At 38.5% G+C, this 20,013-nt stretch overlaps 1 protein-coding gene across 8 annotated transcripts in view; it reads left to right on the top strand.

Annotated features, from left to right (window-relative positions):
- CTNNA2 (catenin alpha 2) overlaps window positions 1-20,013 on the top strand; it is a 766,120-nt gene that overhangs the window by 719,562 nt on the left and 26,545 nt on the right. For all 8 annotated transcript variants that reach the window (XM_065597259.1, XM_065597255.1, XM_065597256.1 and 5 more), the window contains 3 exons: window positions 1,521-1,702; window positions 4,663-4,768; window positions 8,328-8,462. In XM_065597259.1, coding sequence (XP_065453331.1) covers window positions 1,521-1,702; window positions 4,663-4,768; window positions 8,328-8,462 — 423 coding nt within the window. The remainder of the gene's footprint in view (window positions 1-1,520; window positions 1,703-4,662; window positions 4,769-8,327; window positions 8,463-20,013) is intronic.

Below are 20,013 nucleotides of genomic sequence, written 5' to 3'. Positions count from 1 at the left end.
TTTGAAACCGCTGAGTTACATTGATAAGGCCTAATTAAAACTCATGTGTTGAATTTTAATATGATTAACTTGCAAATTTCTCATTTTCTGATCTACTGTTTATAGATAACCTTTTTTAATTCCAGTTTTGGAAAAGGTCAATTATGAATTTTTAAAAGCCAAGAGCATTTTAAGGATATGTAGAGAAAGGCTTCAGCTGATTGAAAGTGACATAAACAAGAAAAAATGTAATGACACTTAAATGTGTCACACCCCATTAAATGCATAATGCGGTCTTCAGAACCCCGAAGCCAAATAGTATCTCATCTTGAGAATCATTGTTGGAAGTGTCCATTTGATCTTCAAAAGTAACTTTCATAATTTTGCCATTTTTTTTGGTAATTTTCCTTTTTCTTTGTTAATAGTCAAGGCAAATTAGAATCAACCTATTTAGTGCCATTTTGCATATCATCCAAGAACAAATTAAACCACTAAATGTTATTGAAAGGTACGTTCATTCAGTTCATTTTAAACATATTCCCTTGCATGTCATGGCTTATTTCAACCTCAAGTTAAGTAGAAAGCCAGGGTGTTTCTGACTGACAGTGAGGTATGAGAGAGGTGGAGGTGTTTGAAGCTTAGCCAAACTACGGACTGCCTCTTAGTGTGTATTTCCTTCATTTTTGATCTGTCTAAAGTTTCAGATATAATAAAAAAATCCTGTCTTTTAGTTGGATTGTAGTGGCTTCTGCCCACTCTCTTCAGTCTACAATGTCATAGATGTACAGTCTTTAAACTTGCAAAGATTTTATAAGGACTATAAAAGTCCCTTGTTTTACAAGAATATGCTGTAGTTACTCTTGAAATAGCTGATATAGTGAAAACAAAATTTGGACCAGGTTATTAAATGTATAGGCTTTAATTTAAAAAAATGTTTAATAGTGTGAATGCTCTGACAGTGAAATCAGTACTAAAGACCAACTCTAATAGGCCACCCCTGTTTTAAGAGACCATTCTGAAGCACACCTGTGAGGTTTCCAGTTCAATTTTGCTTGTCATGTGGTTATGCTATAACTTATACTAAACAATCTGGTCCACTTAAGACAACTGGACTCATTTATGGCAGATTTCACTGTAGCCGAGGCCACATCCTGTGCTCGCATAAATCAGTGTAATCCGACTGAAGTGAGTAGAGCTATGTTGATTTACACCAGGTGAGGGTCTGGCACTATACACAGTAAGCTTTGATTGGTTTCTGCTATTCTGTATGGAGTCCCTGTGAGTTTTTGTGTTCAGTGTGAAATTATAACAGTGATCTTTTTCTGAAGAAACTATCTGTACCATTTGGCTTTACAGCTTTCAGAATTAAAATCCTATCCTAAAAAGTGCTGAGTGCTAGCTGTGATGGATTTAACATCATCAACTCCCTCTGAAGATATTGGAAGTTGTGGGTGCTCAACCCCTTGCCAGATTAGACCCTTAGAAACTAAAATGGTTTCTAGCTCTCTTTTTGATGGGCAACTACTCTACATTTTATCCAGGCTATCATGGCTCAACTGCCTCAGGAGGAGAAGGCTAAGATTGCGGAGCAGGTAGAGATATTCCACCAAGAAAAGAGCAAACTGGACGCTGAGGTGGCCAAATGGGATGACAGTGGTAATGACATCATTGTGTTGGCAAAGCAGATGTGCATGATTATGATGGAAATGACGGACTTTACTAGGTAAGCGCAAAATAATTTGTACTGAGTGCTTACTCTGGAACCCTGCATCATTTCTTTATTATGGCATTTAAGGAACATTGAGTGTATTTACAATGTTTAGGTAATGTGTCTATAACAATTCTAATATTGCTGGTTCTATACCCGTTGCCCTGTGTATTTACCTTTTAACACAAAGGAGATCTTCAATATTGTTTAAACACTGTTCAGCATTAAGACACTGATTCAGCAAAGTACTTAAGCACAAGAGCAATTCCATCCTGATTCAGCAAAGCTCCTAACCACGGGGTTAGCTTTTGGGGGGGGAGGGATAGCTCTGTGGTTTGAGCATTGGCTTGCTAATCCCAGGGTTGTGAGCTCAGTCCTTGAGGGGTCCATTTAGGAATCTGGGGCAAAAAAAAAAAAATCTGTCAGGGACAGTAGCTGGTCCTGCTAGTGAAGGCAGGGGTCTGGACTCAATGACCTTTCAAGTCCCTTCCAGTTCTATTTTCCAACAGGGGAGGAATAGCATAGCAGTTTGAGCATTGGCCTGCTAAACCCAGGGTTGTGAGTTCAATCCTTGAGGTGGCCATTTCAGGAAGTGCGGTAAAAATCTGTCTGGAGATTGGTCCTGCTTTGAGCAGAGGGTTGGACTAGATGATCTCCTTAGGTCTCTTCCAACCCTGATATTCTATGAATCACATGAGTAGGTCCAGTGAAATCAGTTGCAGAGGTGCTTCCTACCAACAAGCCAGAACATCAAACAAACAGTTTTATATTTGAGACTCTTTAGTGACTTGTTGGTTGGTTTGGGGGGACATGCCCAAATAATTCCTTTCACCTGGTTATTTTCAACAGTTCACCATTTAAGATTAAACGTGTATGTTTTTTCGTTTTTCAGCAGAAGTAGTGCAGCAAGGATAATGTGTGACCTGACAGGCCCTCAAATGACCTTTTGTCCAGCAAGAGTCAAAATGCACAAGTCTTGCTGAACATTGCAATGAATGTCAATCAAAAATAATGGCAGAAAATCCACTGAACTCATTCTCATGACTGAATTTCTTTAAACAAGCAGCCCTTGATTTAATCCAGAAGTAACTTTCATCAGGATTTGTCAATAACAATGACTTTTTTCCTTGCTATAATATTTTGTTCTAATTACAGTGCATCAAAAGGCTATTAATTAATGTTATCATTTAAACAAAATCAATTTTGTTTATATCCAGCCACATTGTTAATCAGACCAGAGGGACCATTTTACAAGAGATTAAATGCACCCTCTTAAAGTTAGAGTAATCTATGCAGTGCTACAATCCCTGCTGTTTTGGGGAGTGAATGACCAAAAAATCCTCTCCAAAGCTCATGTTTTGGATGTGTTTTGCCACACTTCTGCAAGACAAAAAACAAACAACCAAGCAAACAAAAAACCCAAACCCACTGAGGCCTTATTCTTCCTTCCTGCACTTTATAGGGAAAAAGTCATGTAGGGATCTTTCTCTAGAGAACTGAGTTTCTCTTCTCCCTACAATATGTCTACCCCCCCCCCCCCCCCGCCTATCTTTCATGGGAAAGGAGTGAAATCCCCCTATACCCTTCATGAGAGGGACATTAAAACAAAATCTCTCTTTGGTCTGGATCTCTCACCTCTCTTTCCTGAAGCAGAATGAAAATTTCCCCATGCCTTGCCATCAGTTCTGGGGAGGGAGAGGTGATGATCTAATAACTTCTTCAGGGGACCAGAGTACAAAGGTTTCTCTACCGCACACTGCATACATTTTAATACCTTAATCTTCAAACTGAAAGGTTGGTAATTGGATGTTTCTAACATCAAAAGATGAGAAATAATGTGAAAATGAGAGTAAAATCACTGTCATGTTTGGAGTAAATTAAAAGAAAGTCTAAGTGGACCTTAGTGCCTCTGTTTACCCCAGATGTTACTCCTTTAACATCTTTCTCTAAAAAACAAACAAACAACAAACGCTTTGCTTCTCCTTTGCCTACGGTGACTTCCGTGGTCTTAAAATGGAATAACTCCCAAATAGGGTGACCAGATGTCCAGATTTAGAGGGACAGTCCCGATTTTTGGGTCTTTTTCTTATATAGGCTCCTATTATCCCCCACCCCCATCCCGATTTTTCACATTTGCTGTCTGGTCACCCTACTCCCAAATGTCTGGAGCGGTCTACAACCAGATGTGCTGATCTCTTCATATAATTGACATAAAACCATAGGCGGTCACTGTTAAGGTGACTGGGACTCAGGACCAGCGTACAATTCCTGGTTCTGCCTGTGGTTTGCTGGGTGACCTAGGGCAAGTCATTTCCCCTCCTGCACCTCAGTTTCACCACGTATAAAATGGGAATAATGATGTGGACCTCCTTTGTAAAGCACTTTGGGATGTGCGGGTGAAAATCACTATAAAAGAATTAGGTGGTATCATTATTTATAAGAACTTGGGTCTTTTACATCATCTTACAAATATCAAGAGAGACAGATTAGTAGTAAAGTTTAAAAAAAAATCAAGCAAAAAAATTTAAGCACAACTGAATTATGCCTCAGGTAGTTTAGCAGCTTTATGACAGAAATCTAAGAGAAGAGATTTCCTAATGTGACATTTCTGCACTAGACTTGGCAGACTTGGTGTTAAGCACTGGTTGGGGAATAACAGAAATTTTAAAAAGTTTTGTATTCCTGCAGGGACATTTTCCTAATGAGCACTTAAAAATGCACATACTATTAAACATAGTTCATGTGCTTGAAGGCACCATCAAATTAAACTGCTAGCGAGGCATTTTGTATGTGAAAGGAAATATAGCAGACCCGTTCCTTAATCAAGCTATCGTATAATTAGTAGTTAAGTCCAAGGTGAAGTTGCAGTAAATTAGGAAGGCATTCATAAAATAAATAATCATACACTGAGTTAGGACACTGCAACTGTGACATGATTTAATTAGACTGTAGTATATCCATATTGTTCTTTCCAGAGGTAAAGGACCATTGAAGAATACATCTGATGTCATTAATGCTGCCAAGAAGATTGCAGAAGCAGGCTCTAGAATGGACAAATTGGCACGAGCTGTAGCTGATCAGGTAATGATCCAAACAAATAAATATATAATATGAATCAGTCAATCAGTGGCATTTTGTATGGACAGTACAAATTATCTGTGTGGTTTAAGGACCTTCTAGAGAAAGTCTCTACTAGTGCTGTGACCTAGTGACTGAAGAGAGGCTGTTTGTTCAGCACCAGTTAGTTTGGTAAGATCACTGTCGGTTGAATGAAGCCGACACTGCAGCCCTTTAATTCACTGGTTCAGAAATCAAACCACCTAAATATTAATAGCATCAGCTACCATAGATAAAAACACCAAGGTGAGCTGAGATCCTCCAGCCTCCTCGTTGTTTTCTTTACTTAAAAGGGGATTACGCACACCCTTCTGTATTTGATGCATGTATCTTTCACACTATGGGAAATCTGTAAACTAGTCTAAGAACCCCAGAAGGTACAACAGTCCCATGTCTTCATCTGGAACAAACGAATGCTGGCTACAGATGATGATTACAGTAGAATGTGGATGGCTAAAAGCAATAAAAAGGTCACACTCTTTGTTGCTTCAGTAGGCCAAGCACATTGCACATGCCAGGGCTCCTTGCATTTCTCTATTCTCCCCCCCCCCCGACTCCCTGTGCACCCCACTCCCACCCCCCTCTATTTTAGGGATCCCATGCAACCCCACCCCTACCCCTTCCTCATGCCATTGATTCTGTGTGCCCTCTGTTCCCCTTTTTGCCACATTCCAGGAGCTCAGTGTTCACTCCAGGTCTTTATCCCTCATTCCACTGTCCCCAGTTCTCCCTCAGTGCCAGGAAATCAATGTTTCCCCTCATTCACTCCTTCCTCACTATACCCCCCTTATCCAACATGGCAGTGGTTCCATGTCCCTCCCCATCCCCCATCCACCATATGTCAGGGGTTCTTGTGTCCCCCATGTCCAACCCCATACCATTGTCCCCTATTTTCCAGCCATGCCATGGCACTGTATGTGCCCCCGTGGCTCATGGCCCCCATTCACTTCATACTGGGACCCCCATTTTAGGGGCTCTTTGTGTGCCCCCTTTCTCACGCCGTTCTCTTTACTTTTCTGTCTGTCTGGGAGATAAGTCATTCAGGATGTCAACTTTTTAAACTGTATTGGGTGAAGCTGAGATAGGAAGTATTGGTATGTTGGCTGCCAGAAACCAGTTCTTTGCTTTATTGACAATTACAGAGGTGGTCGACACTGCTGTGCCTGCTAACCAGATGCAGAGGCCTTTGTGAGTTGCCCATTAGCCCCTTCCAGTTTTCCAAATTTCACCAAAACCAATGAGTTCCGTCCACTGATACCTAGACAATTCTCTGAAAATTTTGAATGGATGAGATGTGGCATTCAAAAATGATTCCATTACAGATAGACAGAAAGACAGAGAAATGCCCCCAAAGGAAGAAGGACCTGGATCATCCACTCCCATGGAAAACCCATAGGAGGGGGTTGTAGCTGAGGAGGATATCCTCACAGATACCCTCCCTAATCACCCCCCTCCAAACCTGCAGCTGTGACCTCTAGCCATCCTTCTCTTCCCCTTAAAATGGGAGAAAGTCTGCTGGTCGCAGGAATTCTAACGTATCCATGGTGTGTGGGAATGGCATTAGTTTCATCCTGCAAGATAGTTGTGTACAGAGATGCAGCTTTTTCCTATAATCCCCAAAAGTTTGGCAAGGTGAACTGTTCCACCCAATTGACCCATTTCCCCCTCTTGAGCCCACTCCTGTTGGGCACATCCTAGGAAGGAGAAATCCATCCCTGTGTTAATGTAATTCCCACTGTTGAAAAAGCTATAAACATGCTCGTTAATGATCTTGCAGTTTGCACTCTGGTGTTGTGAGAGGTGGGAGAGTTTAAAGAAATAAATGTCAGGTACATAACACACGCAGCTTGTTTAGAGAATATTGGTTTCAGTCATGTCTTTGATCTACATTCCTTCAGAAGGATGTAAAATACAAAGTTTAACTTTTTTTTTTAAATCAATATGAGAGTTAGAGGTCTCTTTTAATCCCTTGGCCGTGGTGATATTTTACAGAACTTTTGAGACATACATGGAGTATAAACTTTTTATTGACTGTTGCATTTTTAATTACTGTTCCAATGATAGACAGCTTGCATCTTAATTTGATTCAAGGTACTTGTATGTAAAGCTTTGTCAGCTCTCTAGAGGTTTCATTTTAAAGTTCATTTCTTTCAGCTCATAGGCCTCACGAGCAGGATAAATATTACTGTATTGAATTGTCACAAGTAGGAAAAAAAGGTCTCTTAGGAATGCGCTCTTGAAAGATATTGCAACTGCGTGAGAGAAAGACGTTATGGCATTATCATAAGTACAGAACAGATTAAACGGCCTAACGGCCCCAAAGTACTCCCAGCTCTTTTTTGTTTGTTAGACTTAAAGACAGAGGCGCAAGCAAAGTGAATGCTTTCGGAGTTAGGGGCCACAGTGTGTGTATGGAACCAGTGCTGTTCTTTTACATCTAAGAGCACTATAAACATTTTTCCCTTGTGCCTTATTTGTCATTGCTATTACAACCATTTAGACAGATGTTGTGGGGCCATTGGGCTGTGAGTGCGTAATCTGATCATGTTTAGTTTAGGTGCCATGTGGTGGTTTTAGTCTTCAAAATGGAAAATTGAATGTAGCATTTTAATGACCTAAAGAAACTAGTTCAAAAGACTCTGAATCTTTGATCTCCATAGTCAAACAATATTGAAAGGCGGACTTTGTTGTGTAGCTCTGACAAGTGTTTATTGGAGACGTGCTCTTTGGAAGGGGACCTTTTAACTCTGTTTCATTTGTGTGAATTATACAGGCCTGTGCTCAGGAGGCAAGTCTAGGAATATTAACTATGGGTGCTGTTTATTATGCTGTTGATTATTGTTGGGGATGCTGCAGTTCCTTGTAAGAGTTTATTTCAATGGACTATAAATGAGTTGTGCTCGGACCATGTCTGGTTATATTGATTATGAAACCTTCACAGCTTCTACTTAGTTTGACCTCGTGTAATTTTTATCTGCACACTTTTGTCATGAGGAATATGTCAAAATGGTACAGTACTTTAGATGGCCTACCGGTAGTAGTGAGAAGTATTGCTTAGAAAGGCATGGAGACCAGATCATTTCATTTCCTTCTTATCAAGGGCCGCAAGCCTGAAAGCGTCTTCTATAATATGTCACATATATTACTATAAATAATTTCCTTCCAGTATAGCTGGACTAGTATGTTATGCATCAGTAGACTCCTATGTTTATTACAAACTGAATGATAAACTAATCTATGTAGATGTTTTCTCAGGGCGTTTTCTTTAAGTTCATCAGGTAAGTGCCAAAAAGAGATTATTTTTGTACATGCTATCTTCACATTTTAATTCATGAGGGTCAAGCTATAGATGAGGTACAGAATATTTTTCAGCTCTCGTCAAATTCCTCGCTAAAGGGTTAAGTGATATGGATGAATCTAATATGGTGTCAACACTGCTACTATTCCCTTGGATTGCCTTTGTATAATGAACATATAAACTGAGCTAGAGCTAATCAAGTTTGCATATTTTTTCCCCTTGCAGTGCCCTGATTCAGCTTGCAAGCAGGATCTGTTAGCGTATCTACAGCGCATTGCCCTCTATTGCCACCAGCTCAATATCTGCAGCAAGGTGAAGGCAGAAGTGCAGAATCTTGGAGGAGAACTTATTGTATCAGGGGTAAGCTGGTATTTGTATTTAGCAGTTTACGTATCCCATAGTCGCACTTGCCAGGGAGCCTTTTCGGTGACAGGAATGTAAAAGACAAAAAAATAATGATTCATAAGCAAGCTTCTTAAAATGTTATCTCCATTATTCCAGACCTTACAATAACTTGTGGAGAGCAATTTGATTTTCCAATTACCCTTTGTTTATACTAACCTTGTAAAATCTTCATTCCTCCAAAAGAAAGGTAATTTCATAGTCTAGAAACTCATTGCCAAGCTGTGAATATTATAATTATTTGGAGCTTTTGTTTATTTGCTTATTGTAAATCTACTTTCCTTTGTTAGTATTGGTAATTTCCCTCCTCTGAGCAGGAGCCAGCACTGCTCTGTGTGGAGTGCATATTGTTAAGATGGTAATATCTAACCGGATTTCATTCACTCAGGTTCCAATGCATACTAGGTTTAGCAAAAAACTCTGGAAGGCTAGCAAAATATGTTACTTTTTGTGTGCTGTTTCCCAAATACAGTTGCCAAACCTAAAATTTACATATTCTAATTCCTTCCATTTGCTTGTTTCAGTAATTTTTTTTAATGAAAATGCAAATGTTTTATCCACAATCACCAGGCATTTGTTGTCCAAATTAGAAATGTGTAGAGACAGTCAGAACATAAATTGTTTTTGCTGCATTTTAAAAGATGTTTTCTCCCCTTCACCTCACCTTGAGCTATCTGCCTCTGTGAGACCAGTGGCAAAAAGTACTAGCATTTGCTACTCTTCATGGTTTTTTGTTTTGTTTTTTTCTTTATGCTACTCACTGTAGTTTTGACCCAACCACACTTTGGTCACTGTCCAAACTGCATATAGACTATGTGTATACTCGTGTATACGGTATTCCCTCTTGCATATTTACTATATTCCCTGCCCCCCACTGTGCTTTCAAGATGACAGAGATTTGTGAAAACTGAGGCACTTTAGACAAGTTTCTTTGAAAATACCATTTTGGGGGAAAATAATACATCCTCTGATTGTTTAAACCCAATCAAATTTGAAGACTGTTCGGATAAGCTGTGCCCTCTATTTTACCCATACAACCCCAAGGGAAATCAGTGGGATTTCCCAAAGCTAACTGAGAACAAAACAGATGCCCTTTTGTTATATATATATAAAACAATGATTTTTTTTTGCAAAGCACTGAATGCAGCTTTAAAACTTGGCTGGGCTACTTGGAACTCTTATTTTGAAATCATGCATGCAGTGCTAGAAGGAAGTTGCTGCACTGCACTGTACCTGTGCCTCTCCTGCAGATGGTCTCCACCTCTTGACATAAGTACAAAGTAGTATAATTTTAACATCTTGATCTTCCCACAGCAATGAAAATCCCTTTTCATTTTCCTGGTGTTGAATGAGTGAGCTTTCCTTATATCACTGACAATTGTACTATATATCAAATGCTTCAGACCTTACCTTACCTGCTGCCATACAAGTCCGGCTTTCCATACCCATTTATCTTTCACACCCATCCATCTATAACAATTGCCCAAATTAGATCTTCTATCAGTTTGGCTTTTGTGCTTGTGTTTATTTCTTTTCCAGTTCTCTTTATTTACAGTACGTGGATGTTGAACAGGCCATTGTGAACCTCTAACATACAGTTTGTTATTGAAACATCATCATACACTGCGAATTTTAAGTGGCTGAAATGCTTGACTTCTTCATTTCCAAGCTGGCATTGTTAGCATCTGCTGCTTCCCAGGCTTCATCACCATTGTCTTGTTTTACATTCACTTGCAGTACAAAGCAATGCTAACCTCAGCCATTCGAATTACTAGCTTTTGAGTTGCCTCCAAAGACAGTGTTAATGGCATTGATAGTAACCGAAACTCGCCGTATCTATTTCTTTAGTTATTACTCTGTCATGGACTTAATGGAGATGGTGCAGAAAGTTGATCTTTTGTCCATCCCTTTTTGAGAACCATATCTTAGAGCTTGGTGAAGCAAAATGAATCCACTGCTTTTCTGGTAGCATTTAACGTGATTTACATCTTCAAGTGCTGGGTACTGTATGCTCTTTTGCCGACCTCGGGACTATCCAGAGATCAGATGTCCAAATCCACATCTACATCTGTAGCCTGCTTATCCACTTGCCACTTCTGCTTCCATCTTGTTCTTCATTCTCTCTTGGATAGCTAGCTGCAAATAAAGAGTACTTTATTTGCATAAAAAAGAACAACAGTTATTTGGCAACTTGCATACAGTACAATGATCTTGAAAGTGCAGTGGAAATCCAGAGTTCGTGGCCCCAAACCATGCACTATTACAGGAAACTGATGTGTATGCATTCTATTCAATTATTTTTTGTGATGTAATAATCACCCTGGCACTTGACATTTACAATTTTTGAAGGAGATGGAACTATAACACACATCCATATTTACTAGGCGTCACTGAATTATCCACCATTTCCCTCATCCAGAAGTTTAGCTGTGATTTCAGAACCACTGGTTCTGGGGAATATAAACTCTGCCTGACTTTCTGCTTTATTAGGAATGTTAATCCATGTTTCCAAACACAGTGAATAAATATAAAATGACTAGAACCTCGGAGACATACATGATCTGTTCCGATTACCTTAATTCTATTCTGGCAAGGAAAAATGTGTTCCATTTTATATGATATGTTGAAGTTATTGCATAATGTGGTGTATGCCTTTTGGGTGAAATTTCTGTTTATTTATATTCTCCATAAGTTACCTGTAGTGCAGTATATTTTACCTTCAAACCTAAGCACACACCCAGTCTCTCTCTACATCAGTATGATAGTTACCTCATGTATGAAGATTTTGTTGGTATCAGGTTTCAGAGTAGCAGCCATGTTAGTCTGTATCCACAAAAAGAACAGGAGTACTTGTGGCACCTTAGAGACTAACAAATTTATTAGAGCATAAGCTTTTATGGATGCATCCGAAGAAGTGGGCTGTAGCCCACGAAAGCTTATGCTCTAATAAATGTGTTAGTCTCTAAGGTGCCACAAGTACTCCTGTTCTTTTTGTTGGTATCATTAACTTACCTACAGATATACTTTTCAGCCTATCAAAAAGCAAAGAAAATGAGGCTGTCAAACTCCTGAAAGGGAAATTATTTCAATAAGAGGAAAGAACCCTTTAAATCATTTCCCTTCTTTCTCTCAATCTTTTCTCCCTTAACTTCCCTTCCATCTCTCCCTTGATCTTTCCATCCCAAAATGTTCTCTGCCTACCAATCAACAAGACTCTTCCCCAGGTAAATCTCATACACCAGGTCTTCCACTGGTTTAAATCAGTGTAGCTCCATGTGTTTCAATGGCACTATTCTGAGTGCTGATTTATACCAGCTGGTGATCTGAACCAGTAGGTTTATGTTTAGATTGTGAGACTCCAACTCCCTGTCTCCCAGTTGAGTTTTGAAACACAGTGTAAGAAAAATGTATTTGAGAGCTTTTCTGTGGTGAAGAGCCTTATTAACCTGGAGTGAGGGAAGCATAGGGAGGCAAGGAAGATATAAAGGGAGGGACATAAAATAATAAGGAGATAGGGGAATAGAGGCTGAAATGCCCAAAATGATTTTTAAATAGCTGCTAAAGATCTTGAGTGAAATCCTGACCTCATTAGGTATGTCTACACAGCAATTAAACACCCACGGCTGGCCCATGGCATCTGACTCACAGGGCTCAGGCCAAGGGGCAGTTTAATTGCAGTGTAGACGTTCAGGCTTGGGCTGGAGCCTGGGCTCTGAGATTCTGCAGTGGGGGAGGCAAAATTCCCATTGACTTCAGGGTGGCTAGAATTTCATCTCCTGCTTTGTTTCTAGTTGCCGCCCATGTGGTTTTGTAATTTAGCATTTGAATATTTACAACAAATCCTGAATAATAATAATAATGAGTTTGACAGCCTCATTATTAATTATTATGATTGTTTTTTATTATTAGGCATTTCTTATTAAACAGTAGTTACAATATCCTGGGATAATAAGCACCTCGACTTCAGAGTTCATTTCCTCAGTCTTCAGCCAGAGAGTTCATTCAGTGCAAAGTGCAGCTATTGCCTGATAAACAGGAATCACTCTTAAGGTGGATTAACTTCCATGAGATGCTGTTACATATTTCTCCCATTGAAGTAAATGTCCATTACAGATACATGGCCTCACAACAGGCATGAGCACATTGTTGTTGTTATTGTTGTTGTTGAAGAGGGGTGTAATCTATGAAGTTTGGATCCAGATCAAAATCCAAGCTTCCCAAAAGTTTGGGGTACTTCTTTTCTCGGTGTTCCAGCTGGGCTCCGGATCAAAATATATCATTACGTCAAAACTGACCTGTATGTTCTCTTATTGCTATGGAGCAAACAGTCAGCAGAAAGTCTACTATACATTTTGGCCCTGAGCTTGCATTTCTTTTTATTTCATGTTTGTGTCAGGAGCTTGATGTCCACTGTCTTGTTACCTACAATAATTTAATCCTGGCTTTAACCGGGTAAAAGTTTAGCATTATGTGAAAGAAAGACAACCTGCTCAATGAGCGATTTGGTAAACTGCCAAGACTGTCACCTCCTTTTCATTTGAGAGCATCAGGAATCTAAGCAAAATATTCCTGTTTCCAGCCACTAACTGTGTAAGTTTTACTATTGAATTAGAATTTAAACAGAAGAATAATGCATGAAATAAACCCATGAAAACAGGCTGATAAACCAAAATTTATTTAGACCTCTGTGGGCTGGGCTGCTTGGACAGTTGATCTCTCAGATTTGGAAGAAATCTGTTTAAGCAGTATGTTTTGTAAAGAATGTCCTCCCATCTGCTTTTTAAAATACAATAGTGATTTTTTTCCTAATCACAATTCATAGCTATTGATAGTAAGATTCCTACTTTCTGTTTGTTAGTAATTGCATCTTATTTAACTCACTGTGAATATAGTAGAAGAAACTATGGCTGCCAGACAATTTAAAAAAATCAAAATTAATTGTAAGATTTTTTTAAAAATAGTTGCAATTAATTGCAGTTTTAAACACACTGTTAAACAATAATAAAATACCAATTTAAATTAATTATATGTATCTGTGGATGTTTTTCTACATTTTCAAATATATCGATTTCATTTACAACACAGAATACAAAGTGTACACTGCTTACTTGATGTTATTTTTTATTACAAATATTTGCACTGTACAAGTCAAAGCATGAAGGGGCATACAAATGTTTAGCATATCTGGCATGTAAATACCTTGCAACGCTGGCTACAACAGTGCCAGGCGAACGCCTGTTCTAACTTTCAGGTGACATTTTAAATAACAAGTGGGCAGCATTAATGTATATATCCCATAAATGTAAATAAATGTCTTTGTCTTAGCGATTGGCTGAGCAAGAAGTAGGACTGAGTGGCACTTGTGCTGGAACAATTTGTATCGTGGGGATGCTGAGAACCATTGAACCAAACTGTAAACCCTGCATATAATGGAAACCACTTCAAGCCAGGGGGTACAACAGCACCCCTAGTACCAGCACCTATGCTGAGTGGACTTGTAGGCACTAAAGTTTTACATTGTTTTGTTTTTTGAGTGCAGTTATGTGTAAAAATAACAATGGATAACTTTCACGATAAAGAGATTGCACTACAGTATTGTATGAGGTGAACTGAAAAATACTATTTCTTTTGTTTATCCTTTTTACAGTATAAATATTTATAATAAAAATAATAATATAAAGTGAGCCCTGCACAATTTGTATTCTGTGTTTTAATTGAAATCAGTATATTTGAAAGTGTAGAAAAACATCCAAAATATTTATAGTAAATTTAAATTGGCATTTTATTATTATTTAACAGTCTGATTAAAACTGCAATTAATCACAACTGTTTTTTTTTATTCTAGTTAATTTGTTTTGGGTTAATCGCTTGCGTTAACTGTGACTAACTGACAGCCATAGAAGGATCCTACATTTATGACTGGATTCACAGGAATTTTGAAGTGTTATTTACCCTGTCACGTAACAAAAGAACCAGGGATCGCCCAATGAAATTAGTATACAGCAGATTTAAAACAAACAAAATGAAGTACTTCTTCTTCATACAATGCACAGTCAACCTGTGGAACTCATTGCCAGGGGATGTTGTGAAGGCCAAAAGTATACCTGAGTTCAAAAAAGAATTAGATAATTTCATGGAGGATAGGTCCATCAATAGCTATTAGCCAAGATTTTCAGGGATGCAACCCCATGCTCTGGGTGTCCCTAAACCTCTGACTGCCAGAAGCTGGGACTGGATGTAAGTGGATGGATCACTCAAAATTGCCATGTTCTGTTGATTCCCTCTGAAGCATCCGGCACTGGCCACTATCAAAATATAGGATACTGGGCTAGATGGACTTTTGGTCTGACCCAGTATGGCCATTCTGATGTTCATATTATTAGCAGATACTGTTCATTTTACAGATCCTAAAAGTGTTCTAGGCACTTCACAGAACAAATAGAAGATAAGGCTTTGCGCCCATTTGACCTCATTGCAGTTGAAGGACTGCAGGGGTGGTAGAAGGCTGAGATCAAGGCTGGACCAACTGCCAGTGGCAGTAGAGCAAACTAGGGGGAAACACACCTAGGATCTACTTTTCAGAGATGACACTGCTGCTGTGAAAGTGCTATGTCTGGGCCTGGGGGAAGAGAGGCTGCTGGGAAACTGGATCACCTTGACTAACCCCGTGTGCTTGGCTGCAGCTATTGCTTTGGAGGGAATGACTAGATATAATGAAACTCTTTAAATAAGCCCATTTGAGTATGGATGGATGGAAGTTACTTTTTGTGTTCACATAGGTATATGACAATGAGTTCTTTAAAACTCTCTTAAATAGTAAAATAGGTGGCATATGCAGAATACGTGATGGAGTAATATAAACGTTTTCTCAGTGTTCACTTAGATTGACCTGTTTGAGCTTTGCTGTCCCAAACTCATGCTAATATAATCTTTATACAACCCCACCTCTTTCCCTAAGTACATAAAATAGGGAATCTGTGAACAGGTAGCATGGTGTAAAGATTCTATCGGGATGGGACAACTTGGGACAACTTCATTACTCACAAATGATGAGGACACAAGCGAGCAATGTAGGCCATCCAAAACTAGTGCTGATAAAACCGTTACATTGCACAATCACGTAGTCTGTATATCTCATGTGTTTTACAGAAACACTATTACAGATGTTTTTGAGAATTTTAAACAGCAAAGACGTTCTTGTGTTGCTCCTCCTGTAAAGCCAGATGTCTTAAATGATCATACAGTCAACGCAACAGCTCACAGAGGGACAGAAAAAATGGAAGTTAATCAATTTGCAATGCCTCTAAGAAAGATCTAAAATAGCTTTTTTAATAAAACAATGTCACAGCTTTGGTTCATTAGCTCAGGTCCTTCCAGTGCTACCAGAGAGGTAAAGTCCCACTGGGAACCTGAGAAATTTCCATTCCTATTTCTAGCTCTGTGGGTTCACAAGGTATTGGAGTTGATTTCTGTTACTGGACCTAACAACATTATTCATCCTGAATATTGTGTCAGTGGGATGCTGGGGGAGGAGGAGGAGGAATTCCATATTTGGAGTGAAAGAGAGAAATGTTTTTGGCAGGATTTAAAGCTTTCTCTTTAAAGCTGCTGTTGGGAGATGGATTGATTAGTGGGCAGAGTGCAGGTGATAAATGCAGGTGATAAATGCAGTTTTTGACATAGCTGTGCAATTAATCACATGGATATTATCACCAAATGGACCCTGCAAAAACTGCACTAAAGCTACTAGATTTGTTACAAGACTGTTTACAAGAACGTGCACTCTAAAGAGCAGTATCTCATCACATACATACAAGCCACACAGATGTAGGAGTGATATCCATGAGATAAATTGCAGTCATGCCAAATTGTATTCCATTATACAGACATACTCATACATACATTGAACACATACATCCCATTTATGTGTATATTTAATCAACCAGTCAAATATTTCTACAACACAGACATATCACTATTAGGAAGTAGAGGGGTTTGGGCTTTTTTTTTTTTTTTCGCTCTGTACGGTGCATGTTCTTATGATTAAATTTATAAAAAAACTAGTAACTTCATGAATTATTGGATGGTACATTTACTGAAATTTAAAATTAAGAGTGTTTTTCAAAGAAAAAAAGAGTCTGATATAAAAAATAAGAAATCCTGAGCAATTTAATTCAATGGAAAAAAATAAAAGTTTGTATATTGGAAGTTGATGCTTGAAACAAGTATGTTATGGATTTGAAGGCAATACTAATCTATATGTTTCAATATACACTATTCGCATGATATTAATATAGGAAATCTGACAATCAAAAAACTTCTGTTCATGAAATAACTAGAATGCTGGGCCAGATTCTTTTATGTGCCATGATATGATCAGCATGGAGGAGAAGGGAATGCCAGAGAGCCACTTACAGCTTCCTGATTCTCAAACTACCCCAGCCCCGCAATAAATTAGAGAAACCTAGATGCTGCTCTAATTTACAACAGCTGGCAATGATCCCTAAGGACCATGCAGTTGAGAACTTCTGTAGAGGAATAAAGCTCCAGTCTGCCCCATCAGGCTCCCTTCTCTGAGAGTGAGTGGTTGGTTTAGAATCTGTCTCCACCAGCATTACACCAGTTGAGATTCCCCCAGTTGCATCCGTATTATGTCCCCAGCTCAGAAATTAGGGTTGAGTGTCCATCCCATTACTTTAAACCTGACCATATGTAGGTGCAGCAGTTAGCTAAATGGCATGCATGGGGAAATGGCAAACGTGGCCTGGAGCACCAAAAGATTTAAAATATATAATAATGGAAGGAGATTTTTGGATAAAATCTGAATTGATTGATAATATACAATGAAACTACAGTTCTACCAGGTTATTTCACTCTGATCTGTGTAGTGGTGACTTAATCACACTTCCAAAATACTGCTAAGTGATCTTCTATGTGATATTAAAGAAATAATGACTTCAGACTAGACTCTTCAATCTCTTTCCCTTTAATTACAGTTCTTGACAATTTTCATTGCAGATGAATAACACGCACAAACACAAAGACATACCCTCAAGGAGAAACTTCACACCGTTTTTCCAACTAATCGCAAATACTGAGTGAAAATACTTACAACAGCATATAAAACACTCAATAAAACTCACCAGGGAAACTTAATTCCATCACACAAACTATGTAGGAATAACTTTAGGAAGAAAAAAGAAGCAAATCAGCCTTTGCATTAGGAAAGTTCAGAGTCTCTTATGTGTCATACTTCTTAAGTCATTTTTTCCCAGTCACCAGATGCAATCTGGCTGCTTTTATTCATGAACTTCTCAGGAGAAAGGAAAACATATGTCTATCCTCCACATCACACATTAGCCTTGAATTACAAACCAACTCTCTATACGTGAGGCCAATATTTATTGATTTAAGACACAGACATGGGACCAATCCTACTAAAATACCCTAAAAATGATACTACCTAGAACTGTGTACTGTTGGACATTTTCAACAGCAACTGTTGAACATGAACTTATTCATCATCAAAACACCCTGTTAGCTGGGTAAGTAGTAGTACCCCAGTTTTACAGAAGGGGAAAATGAGGCAACAAATTCAAATGGTTTGCCCTGCCCTATTAGATCTTTAGGCTAATCTGGGTATGTTGACAGCATCCATCCCTGAGCTAATAGACCATACCAAGAATTCTCTTACAAACCAATAACTAAATTCAACATGTAATCTGCCAATTTAAAAAACTTTCAGAAATTGCATGTTCTATCCAGTGTCATATGGGATATTATCTGTTTGGCCATTCCTTGGATATAATATATGATGAATGAGATGGATTTCATTATCCATCCATCAAAACCCACTTAGTCCATGACAAAAGCAAACCAAAATTATTTTTTCAGGGGTGTGGAGTTAAGGTCTCTGTCTTGACCTTTAGTGACCCTAATCCACCTGGCACCTTGACATGCCTTGAGTGTGATCTTTTATTTCAAGTTGTCATTTGAGTTTCTCATGGTATATCAGTTTTTATCTTCCTTAGCTGGAAAAATAGCACATCTATGAACTGGTATTTCTAAACAGTCATCATTTTTCTCAGCCTTCCACAATCTTGAAGGAAAGCATTCAAACTTTACATCAGTGGCACCCACCAATGCCTGAGTACAGCCTATTCATTTATTACCTTCTGCCAAATTCTTATTACGTAAGTTGTTGTTGTTTTATCTGACAGATGATTGTTGTGAAACCAAACCTGGACAACTGCACCTCCTGGCTGCTAGACATTTAGGTGCAAGATGTCAAATCATTAGTTGAACTAAGTTTATAGCCTTGTTAAGCTAAGGAACTGCAACCACTTCCCTTAGGAAATTATTTGACAACCTAAAAGTCCTCATCTAATTCCTCTTGATATTCAACTTTGCATATGTTCATCCAGTTACTCATAGTTATAGTTCTTTGGCACACTAGGAGTAATTTCTCTCTCTTCTGAAATATACTGTTCTGCAAGTGTGTTTAGTTCATTGTAGTAGCTCTTCCTTAGTTCTCCGTTTAACCAAGTTTTATGTATATTCTCCTAAATCAATCCCTCCAAATCCCTCATTATTGTTTTACTCTTCTCTGCATATCCTCTTCTTTCTCAACCAAAGTCTGTCCGATATTGAGTGGCCCAAAGCCATAAACCAGGTGCGGCCTCCATAGTGCAAACCAATAATGCCTCATTTTTAATAATAGGTTATTAGTGGAGAATTTATTTGGCCATCACCATCCATTAGAAGGTTCTCTGCTATGGCATTTCCATTTGAGGGTAATATTTAAATGACAATTTGCATCTCCCCACAAAATCTAGTCTTACCATTCCAACTACTATTTGCTTGGGCCTCAGAAGTTCTAGTGTCTGCTGAAGAGTTTAGATTATGCTCCTACTTCATTTGGCAAAAAACAATAGTGCAATGGTCAAGACAAAGAATCCTTAATCCTATGGATTTTGATCTGATTGAATTACAGCAGTTACCTTTTACCTCAAAAACCTTTAAAAGCTCAATTTTCCCTGTCCATGTGGCAGATTAGTAATAACACATATTGGTTAGAAAAGGTAACAATGAAATCTCCACCAATTGATTGAAGATTCACCGAAATGTGGAAAGCCTTTAGCAGCAGGTCATACGGTTCAGATGGATATAGCTCAATCCAGTCCTATTACAAGGCAGAAAAGTTATTTTTCCATGTTTAAACATTGACATAGTTTAAAGACATTATCCTTTAATCAGGAATCAGTTAGAAATCCTAATCCTTAATTCAATTATAAACCTAAATTTACAGCACCCGTCATCACTTTGCATCATTCAGATGCAGCCTAGTTTTGCATTGGGTCCTGAACTCATATTTCGCCTCTAACAGTTACAGTAGCTCTTGCTTAAGATCGGTAGAACAAGCCAGATTGGAGGAACTGATCAAGGTTGTAAGGTTGTTCTTGCTCTTTTTTTTTTTAATTTGTACTTTGAATGTTAAAAATTACAAATA

Source organism: Chrysemys picta, chromosome 5, assembly GCF_011386835.1.
Source record: "Chrysemys picta bellii isolate R12L10 chromosome 5, ASM1138683v2, whole genome shotgun sequence".
In the NCBI taxonomy this organism is placed as follows: Eukaryota; Metazoa; Chordata; order Testudines; family Emydidae; genus Chrysemys; species Chrysemys picta.
Note: the sequence above shows the minus strand (reverse complement) of the source record. Positions and strands in the feature narration are given on the sequence as shown.